Source organism: Pristis pectinata, chromosome 10 (assembly GCF_009764475.1).
Source record: "Pristis pectinata isolate sPriPec2 chromosome 10, sPriPec2.1.pri, whole genome shotgun sequence".
NCBI lineage: Eukaryota > Metazoa > Chordata > Chondrichthyes > Rhinopristiformes > Pristidae > Pristis > Pristis pectinata.
Window position 1 is genome coordinate 98,423,238 of NC_067414.1, and position 12,177 is coordinate 98,435,414.

The following is a 12,177-nucleotide window of genomic DNA, read 5'->3' on the forward strand; positions in this document are numbered from 1 at the left end:
TAAGGCGGATGAACTCACGACACAGATAGCTACATTAGACAGGGATATTATAGCCATTACAGAAACATGGCTAAGGAAGGGACAGGATTGGCAACTAAATGTTCCAGGGTACAGGTGCTATAGGTGGGATAGAGGTGGCGGAAAGAGAGGAGGAGGAGGTGCATTTCTGATTAAGGAGAACATCACAGCAGTGGTCTGCGATGAAATTACTGAAGGATCGTCCAGTGAGGCTTTATTAGTGGAGCTGAGAAACAAGAAGCAGATGGTCACCTTGTTGGGATTGTACTACAGGCCCCCTAATAGTCAATGGGAATTAGAGGAACAGATATAGAGGGTGATAGAAGAAAGTTGCAAGAATAATAGGGTTGTCATAGTAGGGAATTTTAATTTTCCTAATATAGACTGGGACTGCCATAGTGCTAAGGGCTTAGATGGCGTGGAATTTGTTAAGTGTGTTCAGGAAAGTTTCCTGAGGCAATACATAGAAGGCCCTACTAGGGAGAGGGCAAGGCTTGAAAGTAGGACAGGACAAGTGACTGAGGTGTCAGTGGGGGAGCACTTTGGGACCACTGACCATTGTTCCATTAGTTTTAGTTATGGAAAGGGATAGACAGGGATCAAGTGAATCCCTGAAGTATAGGGAATGCAGGACAATACTCAAGAAGGAAATCAGGACAAAAAGGGGTCATAAAATAGCTTTGGCAGAGAAGATTAAGGAGAATCCAAAGAGATTTTCCAAGTATATCAAGGGAAAAAGTGTAACTCCAGTGGGGCTAGCGCCCCGCAAACACCGAAGTAAACTGAGGGGCCCTATTCAGTTGTGTGGTGCCGTAGGAGATGGGCAAGGTCCTCAATGAATATTTTACCTCACTTTTTACCGTGGAGAAGGACATGAAGACTTAGGAACTTGAGACAGTTAACAGGGATGTCTTGGGGACAGTCCACACTACAGCAGAGGGGGTACTGGATGTCTTAAAACATACGAAGGTGGATAAATCTCCATGGCCTGGTCAGGTATATCCAAGAACACTGTAGGAAGCTAGAGAAGAAAGTATGGGAGTCCTGGTTGATATATACATCACCATTAATGATGGGTGAAGTGCCAAAAGACTGGAGGGTGACTAATGTGCCTTTATTTAAGGGCTGTAAAGAAAAATCTAGGAACTATAGACCAGTAAGCCTAACACCTATGTTAGGTAAGTTACGAGAGGGAATACTGAGGGATAAGATGTACAAACATTTAGAAAGACAGGCATTGATTAAGGATAGTCATCGCGCCTTTGTGTGGGAGATCATGTCTCATGAGGTTTTTAAAGTAACCAAGGGGTCAATGAGGGAGAGGCAGTAGATGTAGTCTGTACGGCCTTCAGTAAGGCTTTTGATAAGGTTCCACGTAGTAGGCTGCTATGGAAAGTTAGATCGCATGGGACCCAGGGAGAGCCAGCTAATTGGATACAGAATTGGTTTAATGGTAGGAAGCGGAGGGTGATGGTGGAAGGTTGTTTTTCAGACTGGAGGCCCATGACTAGTGGTATTCCCCAGGGCTCAGTACTAGGCCCATTGCTATTTGCCATATATATCAATGATTTGGATTAGAATGTATAAGGCATGGTTAGTAATTTTGCAGATGACACAAAAATAGGTGGTACCGTTGACAGCGAAGATGGTAATCAGGGATCCTGATCAGCTGGGTAAAAGGGTTGAGGAATGGCAAATAGAGTTTCATTCAGATAAGTGCGAGATGTTACAATTTGGGAAGACAAATGAGGCTAGGACTTTCACAGTGAATGCTAGGGCCTTAGGGAATGTTGGAGAACAGAGGGTCTTAGGAGTACAAGTACATGGTTCCCTGAAAGTGGTGTACCTGCAGATAGACAGGGTGCAAGAAAAGGATTTTACCAGGACTGAAGAGTTTGAGTTATAAGGAGAGGCTGGATAGGCTAGGACTCTTTTCCCTGGAGCATTGGAGGCAGAGGGATGACCTTATAGGAGGTTTACAAAATCATGAGCGGTATAGATAAGGTGAATAATCACAGTCTTTTCCCCAGCGTAGGGGAGTCCAATACTAGAGCATAGGCTTAAAATGAGTGGGGAAACATTTAAAAGGGACCAGAGGGGCAACTTTTTCAGGGTGGTGCCTATATGGAACAAGCTGCCAGAGGAAATGGTAGAAGAGGCTACTATTACAACATTTAAAAGACATTTGGACAGGCACGTATATAGGAAAGGTTTAGAGGGATATGGGCCAAATGCAGACAAATGGGACTAGCTCAGTTAGGGAACTTGGTCACCATGCACGAGTTGAGCCTGTTTTCCCTTCTATGACTATCAACTCCAGGCCTTAACTCCTGTGCCAGTTCCACATAACCCACAATTCCCAGATCTTCCAAAAAATGTATCTACTTCTGCTTTAAGTACCTCTAATGATCAAGCTGCCACAACCTCCAGGGTAGAGAATTCCAAAGATTCACCATTAGCAGCAAGAAGAAAGTTCTATGCACCTCAGTTTTAAAAGACTGCCCCCCTTATCTTGTACCATGTACCCTGATTCAAAACTCACCCACGTGGAAACATGTCAATATCAACCACATTATGCCCTTAAGGTCATATATGATGCAATAAGATTGCCCTTCATTCTTCTAAACTCCATAGAATACAGATTTAACTTTTTTAGCTTTTTGTGAAAGGACAACCCTCTCATTCCAGAAATTAGCCTAGTGAATCTCTTCTGGACTGCCTCCAATTTGAGTACATCCTTTCTTAAGTAATGGGACCAAAACTATGCATGGTACTCCAGCTGTTACCTCATCAACATATTGTACAACAGAAAAATAGAGTCAGGGAATCATAGAGCACAGAAACAGACTCTTTGGCAAAACTCATCCATGCCGACTGTGATGCCTATCTATGCTAACCCTATTTGCCTACATTAGGTCTGCATCCCTCTCCTCCTATCCTATCCCAGTATCTGTCCAAATGCATTTTAAACATTGTAATTGTTTCTGCTTCCAGCACCTCCCCGCCAACTCATTCCATACAACCACCAACCTCTGTGTGGAAAAACTTGCCCCTCAAATCTCCTTTAAATTCTTCCCCTCTCACCTTATGCACTTTAGTTTTAGACTCCCCTACCCTAGGAAAAAGACTCTGACTATCTGGCCTATCTATGCCCCTCATAATCTTACAAATTTCTGCAAGGTCACGCCTCAGCTCCTATACTGCAGTGAGAACAAACCCAGCCTCACCAAATTCTTATTCTCCACTCTTGCCATCCTCCTGATGAATCTCTTCTGAACTCTCTCTTATGTTATCACATCTTTCTTGTGGAGTGGCAACCAGAAATGCACACAATTGCATACAGCATACTTGCCTTCATCGGTCAGGGAATGCTTACAGGACACTTGGTCGTGACATTAAGTATAAAAGTTAGCAAGTCATATTGCAGCTGTATAAAACTTTGATTAGGCCACATTTGAAATATTCTGTGCAGTTCTGGTCGTCACCTTATAGGAAGTGTGTGGAGGCTTTGGAGACGGTGCAGATATTCACCAGGATGTTTCCTGGATTATATACCGGGCCTCCCCAGGTTACAAAAGACCCGATTTACAAAATCCAACTTTACACAAATTTTCAAAGAATTTTTCTAAGATAGGAAAGCTAGTTACAGAAATCCAAACAACTTCAAGAGTTATGGAATAGGGGTAGCAGCTAATTAATTCAAAACACAACCATTGATACTGTTTACACATAACCTCCCTGTAGTCAGCATTGCCTGCTAAGAACACAGCTGCCAGTTGACAGTGGGAGGCTACTTAAGAGATTTGCTCTGGAAATTGACAAGGCAATCTCTTCTATTGCTACTTGTAAAATACTTCATCAAACAATGTTAAATCATTTACAAAAAACAAACTGCTGGAGGAACTCAGTAGGCCGAGCAGCATCTGTGGAGTGAAACTGTTGATGTTTGGGGTTGAGACCTTGCATCAGGACACATCCATTGATGCTTTAAGGGCATCAAAACTAGCCATTCCATGTGAGACATTCTGATTCATGTTTATTATCACTGACCTATGTCATGAAATTTGTTGTCTTGCAGCAGCAGTACAATGCAAGACATAAAAATTACTATAAGTTACAAAAATAAATAAATAGTGCAAAAGAGGAATAACGAAGTAGTGTTCATCGACCATTCAGAAATCTGATGACGGAGGGGAAGAAGCTGTTCCTGAAACATTGAATGTGGGTCTTCAGGCTTCTGTACCTCCTCCCCAATGGTAGTAATGAGAAGTGGGCATGTCCCAGATGGTGAGGGTCCTTAATGATGGCTGCCGCCTTCTTAAGGTACAGCCTCTTGAAGATGTCCTTAATGGCAGGGAGGGTTGTGCCTGTAATGGACCTGGCTGAGTCTACAAACCTCTGCAGCCTCTTTCGATCCTGCACATTGGAGCCTCCAAACCAGGCGGCGATGCAACTAGTCAGGATGCTCTCCACTGTACATCGACAGAAATTTGCAAGTCTTTGGTGCCAATACAGTCTCCTCAAACTCCTAATGAAGTAGAGCCACCATCATACCTTCTTCGTGATTGTATCACTGTGTTGGGCCCAAGATAGATCCTGAGACGCTGATGCCCAGGAATTTGAAACTGCTCACCCTTTCCACCGCTGACCCCTCAATAAAAACTGATGTGTGTTCTCCCAACTTCCCCTGCCTGAAGTTCACATTTAATTCCTTGGTCTTACTGACGTTGAGTGTGAGGTTGTCCAGCCGATCTCTCTCTCCTGTATGCCTCACTGCCATCTGAGATTCTGCCAACAGCAGTAGTGTCATTAAGGAATTTATAGATGGCACTTGAGCTGTGCCTAGCCACAGTCATAAGTGTAGAGAGAGTAGAGCAGTGGGCTAAGCACGCATCCTTAAGGTGCACCCGTGTTGATTATCAGCGAGGAGGTGATGCTACTTCCGATCCACACTGACTGTGGTCTCCTGAAGTCAAGGATCCAGTTGCAGAGGGAGACAGAGGCCCAGATTTTGAAGCTTATTGAGGGGATAATGATGTTGAACACTGAGCTGTAATCAATAAACAGCAGCCTGATGTACATTTTGCTGTTGTCTAGGTGCTCCAAAGCCAAATGGAGAGCCAGTGGGACCTGTACTGGCAGTAGGCAAATTGCAGCAGGTCCAGGTCCTTGCTCAGGAGTACCATTGTAAATACACAGGGGAAGACTATGAATAATTGTTCATGTTAATCAACCCTAATTGAAATTGTTTGGTTCTGACTTACAGAAAAATCAGTTTATGGACAGTTTTCAGGAAGAGAACCCTTACCTAACCTCAGGACTGCCTGTACTAGCCATAAGGAGAAGTTGGATAAATTTGGATTGCTCTTTCTGGGTCAAACCCTGCCTTGATATCAAGACACTCTCACCTCACCTACAATAAGGCCCTGAACCAAGAGATCCTGGCAAAACCCACATTGGGCACCAGTGCGCAGGTTATTGGTGAGTGCCATTTGAGAGTGTTGTCATTGACACCATCCATCACACTTTGCTGTTGGCTGAAAGTAGATTGATTGGCTGGTAATTAGCTGAATTGAATTTGATTTGCTTTTTGTGATCCAAACGTACCTGGGCAATTTTCTACACTGGCAAAAAGTTCCAATGAACAAATTAAAAATTATTGCAAGCACAGCAATACAGCTTAGCACGTTTCCACCTTCCATCTTTGCAGCTCCATGATACACACTGAACTGAACGGGCTGGCTGGTGGCTTCGTGCGCTGGTACGGCAATTCCAACACATAGAAATGCAACTGGCTGCAGAGAATAGTGGGCACAGCCCTCCTGACAGTATCTACAGGAGGTGCTGCCTCAAGAAAGGGGCATCCATCATCAAGGATCCCCGCCATCCAGGCTATGCCGTCTTCTTGCTGCAAGCATTGGGCAGAGGGGGTACAGAAGCCTAAAGTCCCTCACAACCAGGTTCAGGAACAGCTACTTTCCTACAACCATCAGGTTCTTGAACTGACCTGCAGAACCCTACCCCTACCTCGGCCATGGAACATACGGACCACCTCTTGCATTATCATAAACTTATCTCTGTGCTTTCGGTTTGCCTTGTTTAGCACGCTTTTTTAATGCACTGTCTTGCATAGTTTATGTATAATTCATGTTTTGTCTGAACCCATGCGGCTGTGGTGCTGCTGCAAGTTTTTCATCGTACCTGTCGCTCGCCGGACATGTGCACACGACTTGAGTTGGCTGATCCTGCGCCAGCGAGTTCCAGCAAGTCCCAGGTCCGCCGCCGGATTTCCCTGTGGAGTCCGACGGCAAAGCCCAGCCCCGAATCCGGCGGCAGGACCGTCCACGCCTGGAAAAGCACAGCAAGTACCAACCCCACCGGCACACGCAGGAGGAAGGAATGGCACGGAAAAAAATAGCGGCCGGCCGGTGAAATTCCTGACGCACAAGCCAACGATTCCCTCATACCATGGGGAAAGAAATATCAAGAGAAATTCCCTGACCTCCATCACCTGCTTCTGTCGTCCGGCATTTTTTGTTTTGCGTCAAGACAAGCGGAATAGTAAGTCCCCCTTTTGTATTATTTTAATAAGAATGTTGCTTTTTGTTTGGATGGGGGGGGGACTTTGGAAAAATCTCAAAGCAGAATTTCAGATTGCTACTGTGCAATATTTCTACTCGCCCCTACTCCCCCACCTCAGCCCCCGCCCTTCTTCCAGGACCAATGCAATACTCACTTCAAATGGTTCTCCAGATAAAAAAATGAAAATATGTCTCAAAATAAGAGCGTCCGAGAGGGCAGCGGACACTAACGACCTTCGGCCACCGAGAGCGGAAAGGCTTTCGTACAGTCGAGCGCTCCAGAGCGAAGGAAGACGTGGTTTAAGAGTTTTAGGGAGTTCTTCTGAGGGGCGACGACCACTGCCAACCGCCGCTCCCGCCCTTTTCCAACCGCCAACCGGAGCGAACGGCGGCGGCGGGCGCGCGGGGCGGGGGCGGGATTCTGCAGCAAAGGTGGAAACCCGGGGTGGGGGCGAAGATCCTAAACCACAGCTTGCAGCGGGGGTGTGAACCGCAGATTTCCTCAATCGGCGACGCGTTTACTTGACGAGTAAACGCCTGAATATTAAAAGTGGAGAGGAACAGAGCACGCAGCTCCCCAACCCCCGGAGCAAGTCATTAAGAATTCCATCCAGAAAAGTGAAGGAATAGACTTGGGCAGGGCAAAAATGTACAAATAGGAGGCTGGAGTACAAGAACGAGAATCTTTTTGTGCATTGTCATAGATCATTCAGTATAGATAAAGCACAGGACAGGCCCTTTGGCCCACCATCTGTGTGTCGATCATGATGCCAATCCAAACAAATCACTTCTGTATGCAGTGTGGTCTATCCCTTCATTCCCTGCATATTCATGTGTCTAAATGCCTCTAAACTTCACTGTCATATCTGCTTCCACCACTCCTGGCAGCATGTTCCAGGCACCCACTACTCTCTGTAAACAAAAAAGTTGCCCTGTAGCCCCGTAAATATCCTTTAATCTCTCCCCCCTCTCACCTTAAAGCTATGGCCTCTAGTATTTTGACATTTCTATCTATTCCTCTCATAATTTTATAAACTATCAGGTCTCCCCTCAGCCTTTGACACTCCAGAGAAAACAATACAAGTTTGTCCAACCTCTCTTTATAGCTAATACTCTCCAAGCCAGGCAACATCCTGGTGAACCTCTTCTGCACCCTCTCCAAAGCCTCCTCATCTGTCCGGCACTGCAGTGACCAGAACTGCACACAGTGCTCCAAATGTGGCCTGACCAAAGTGTTATACAACTGCAACATGACTTCCCAACTTTTATTCTCACCACCCCAACCAATGAAGGCAAACATGCTGTACACTGCCTTTACGGCTCTACCTACTTGTGTTACCACTTTCAGGAAGCTATGGACTTGCACCCCAAGATCCCTCTGCATATCATGCTCCCAAGGACCCTATCATTTATGTCTACTTTCCTCTTAAATTTGACCTTCCAGAGAACAACACCTCAAACTTGTCCAGATTAAACTCCATCTGCTATTTGTGTGCTCACATTTCCAATTGGTCTATATCCCGCTTAATCCTTAGACAATCTTCTTCACTATCCACAACTCCACCAAGTTCTGTGTTGTCCACAAACTTACTAATCAGCCCAACTACATTTTTGTCCAAATCATTTACATCCATCACAAACTACAGAGATCCCAGCACTGGTCCCTATGGAACACCTCCAGTCAGAATAACACCCCTCCACTATTACCTTAGATGGCAAAGCTCCTGCTCTTCATAGCATATTTCCCCATCCAAGCCCTATTTCCATGCAGAGTAAAAGAAAGACATTCAACCTATCAATTCATGCTCACCCATCTCCTGCGGCTCCACATAATGATATCCACTTTGGTCTTTGAGGGGTCCTGTTCACTCTCTAGTTAATTTTTTTCCTCTTAATATACATACAATCTCTTTGGATTCTCCTTAATCTTCTCTGCCAAAGCTATCTCATGCCCCCTTTTTCCCCTTTGGATTTCCTTCTTGAGAATACTCCTGCATCCCCTATACTCTTCCAGGGATTCACTGGATCCCAGCTGCCTGAACCTCACCCATGCCACCTTCTTAGTCCTGACCAGAGCCTCAATATCCATTGGTTCCCTACTTCTGTCAGCCTTGCCCTTCACTCTAACAGGAACATTAAGATCTTGAACTCTCGATATCTCACTATTAAAAGCATCCTGCTTGCCAGATGTCCCTTTGCCTGCAAACAACCTACTCCAATTTTGCAAGTTCCTGTCTAATACCATCAAAATTTGCCTTGCCCCAATTTAGAACTTTAACTTATGGACCAGATCGGTCCCTTTCCATAACTAAAATTAATAGAACTATTGTCACTGGTCCCAAAGTGCTCCTCCACTGACACCTCAGTCACTTGTCCTGCCCTTTTTCCCAAGAGTAGGTCAAGCTTTGCCTTCTCTCTGGTAGGACCTTCTATATATTGCCTGCAGAAACTTTCCTGAACACACTTAACAAATTCTACCCCATCTGAGCCCTTAGCAGTGTAGCAGTCCCAAGTCTATATTAGGGAAGTTAAAATCCCCCACTATGACAACCTTATTATCCTTGCAATTTTCTGTAATCTTCCTGCATATTTGTTGCTCTAATTCCTGTTGACTATTCGGAAGCCTATAGTATAATCCCAACCAGGTGGTCATGCCCTTATTTCTCAGTTCCATCCTTAAAGCATCACTGGACGATCCCTCAGTAATTTCATCTTGGACTACTACCGTGACGTTCTCCTTACTTAGAAATGCAACTCCCCCTCCTCTCTTTCCACCACCTCTATCCCACCAACAGCACCTGTACCCTGGAACATTTAGCTGCCAGTCCTGTCCCTCACTTAGCCATGTTTCTGTAATAATATCTGTAATGGCAATAATAATAATATGTGTCCAATGCAGCTATCCATGCCCTGTGTTCATCCACCTGTATCCTCTCATGATATTTGCCTTCAACATATGCTGCACCTGCAAGTTGGCATTAAGTGACATGCCCAAGGTCACCTATTGTACTTTTCACCAACAGATCTGAATCTATAGTTGTTTGTGGTAGTCACAAACAGGTCTCTTAAGTTAAGTGAAATTAGGTACGAATTGGCAATTCTAACACAGCGTGTAATCTTTGGAATTCTCTATCCAAGAGGGCTCTCAGGAGGCTCAGTTGTTTAGGACAGTAAAACTGATAATCTGACACCACTGGGATTTGGGTGCCAGACAAGCAGATTTTCTGAACTATTGGATGTTATTCCTGTTTTTGCCACACACATTTTTATTTCACTTTTTTTACATGTTGCAATGATATTAAAATAAATTTAAGAGAACAAGAAGAATACAAGAATTACGTACCCCGGTTCCTGTTGCAAACCTACCCACTTCTCTGGCCACCCCCACCCCCCACCCCACCGTTCCAGATCCCAACCCTGGCTCCAGCCATACACTCCAGACCCCCTCCCCCCCAGCCACACATCCTGCTTGCACTCTGGACCCCAATTCACAGTTCATACTACAAGTGAGTGAGGTGCTGGACCATCAGTATTTCTGGACACTTGGGTGCTGAATTAGAGTTTTACTGTACATTCAAGACAGAGATTGTAGATTCTTGGATATTAAGGATATGGGGTTAGAGCGGGTAAGTGGCAGCGAGGTTAAAGGTCAGCCGTGATTTTATTAAATGGCGGAGCAGGCATGAGAGGACAATGGCCCACTCCAACTTCTTCCTTCTGTTCTTATGCTCTACAATGAGCCTGTACATACCCGGTAAACTAATCAGCCTCCTACAATGCTACAGTGATTTTATTATTCTTCCCCACTAGTATAGTTACTTGCCATTATGCATTGCAGAACTGTCACCTTGCATTATTAGGTATGTCCAAGTTTCAAGAGATCTGACACTTCAGTGAAATATGGCATTGTCAAAGGTGCTGTCTTTCTGATGGGACATTCTCTGCTTCCCCCAGCTGACTTTTTGGTTGTCACTATTTTGTAAAGCAGGGGTGTTTCCCTGCCAGCTGGCCAGTATTTGTTCAGTTGAAATAAAGGAATTGTACAGTGATTAAGAATAAGAAACTGTACAATGCCAACTTAAAACTTCCAATGAGTTTATTGAATGAAAGAAAAGCATGTAATTGTTTTTCTTATTCTGATTGATATAGAGATATACATGAAAGTAATACCTCAACATCCAAATTCAGATACTGTTAAATTATCTTGGGATCTAAAAACATATCTTCACTTTGGTTAAATAACGTGTGTTTTACTTGATATCACAGAGCAAGGCTGCCCCTCTCAGGATCCAGTGGTCAGGTGGCTGGAGAGTTTTCAGGTAGAGCACAGTGATGAACGTCAGGTCTGTGCGTTGGGGTTTTTTATAGACTGGACAGATGTACAGTTTGGGGTCTTTGGGTGCAGTGGAATTGATAGCAAATATGTAGATGACAGGTAGCATTGTAACAAGAACCTTGGCAATAGATTCGGTCAGTCTAATGTTTCTCCTGTCCCAACCTGCTCCATCCAAGTAAAGGCCATAGATGTAAACTCCTTCCTGCCAAGCAAACATGCAAAGGGTGAATGTTAGAAAACATTCAAGGAAAAATAGAACCATTGTTAAACAGAAGGTGAACATTTTTCCCAATGAGTCTGAACTGGCTGCTTGCTGGAGCCCCCATCATCCTCACTCTCAAATAGTCATTCATTTCCATTTTTCAGAAAATTTCTCCAGGCTTTTCTTAATTTCAATGATCTCTCAACCATTCTGTATGGTAATGCTCTCACTGGCCCAATAACCTAGACTCCAAAGACATGCTCATCACCAACCTCCAACAAGACGGCAGTCTATTACGATTAACTCCTTTATATTCAGGATTGTAATCCTGTTATTTGAAGAAATTCTCTACCACAACATTTAGTTGTCTCTACAATTGTAAGAATAGTAGTATTTTTAAGTTTATCATTAAACATATAATTCCCATTCTTTATATTATTTTCAAATGCTCATGATTATTTTAATATTCTTCCGATAATTAGGAACCACTGCTGTAGCCTAGCGAATGTTTTGTGCAAATTTATCATTAATCTGTTGCCCAAATACTTTGCTGTATCTTATGGCTTTAAATTGATAAATTAGTTTATTATTGTCACACGTACCAAGGTACAGTGAAAAATTTGTTTTGCATGCCATCCATACAGCTCATTTCATCACATCAGTACATCGAGGTAGTACAAAGGAAAACAATAACAGAATGAAGTGTTACAGAGAAAGTGCAGTGCAGGCAGACAATAAAGTGCAGGGCTGTGACGAGGTAGATTGTGAGGTCAAGAGTTCATCTTACTGTATCAGGGAACAGTTCAATAGTCTTATAACAGTGGGATAGAAGCTGTCCTTGCGCCTGGTGGTACACGCTTTAAGGCTTTGGTATCTTCTGCCCAATGGGAGGGGGAAGAAGAGAGAATGTCCAGGGTGGGTGGGGTCTTTGATTATGTTGGCTGCTTTATCGAGGAAAGTATTTATACTTCCAATTTCAGCATCTCTGTGGTCTCTTTTAATCTTCGCTCTCTGCTGCCCAAAGTTGAACAGATTTCTAT

At 44.0% G+C, this 12,177-nt stretch overlaps 1 protein-coding gene across 1 annotated transcript in view; it reads right to left on the bottom strand.

Moving 5' to 3' along the window:
• Positions 1-10,849: 10,849 nt before the first annotated feature.
• The window catches only part of LOC127575527 (dynein axonemal heavy chain 8-like), a 282,606-nt gene continuing 281,278 nt past the window's right edge, over positions 10,850-12,177 (bottom strand). Inside the window, exon 90 of the mRNA XM_052025460.1 lies at positions 10,850-11,137. Within this exon, the coding sequence (XP_051881420.1) occupies positions 10,850-11,137 (288 nt within the window). The remainder of the gene's footprint in view (positions 11,138-12,177) is intronic.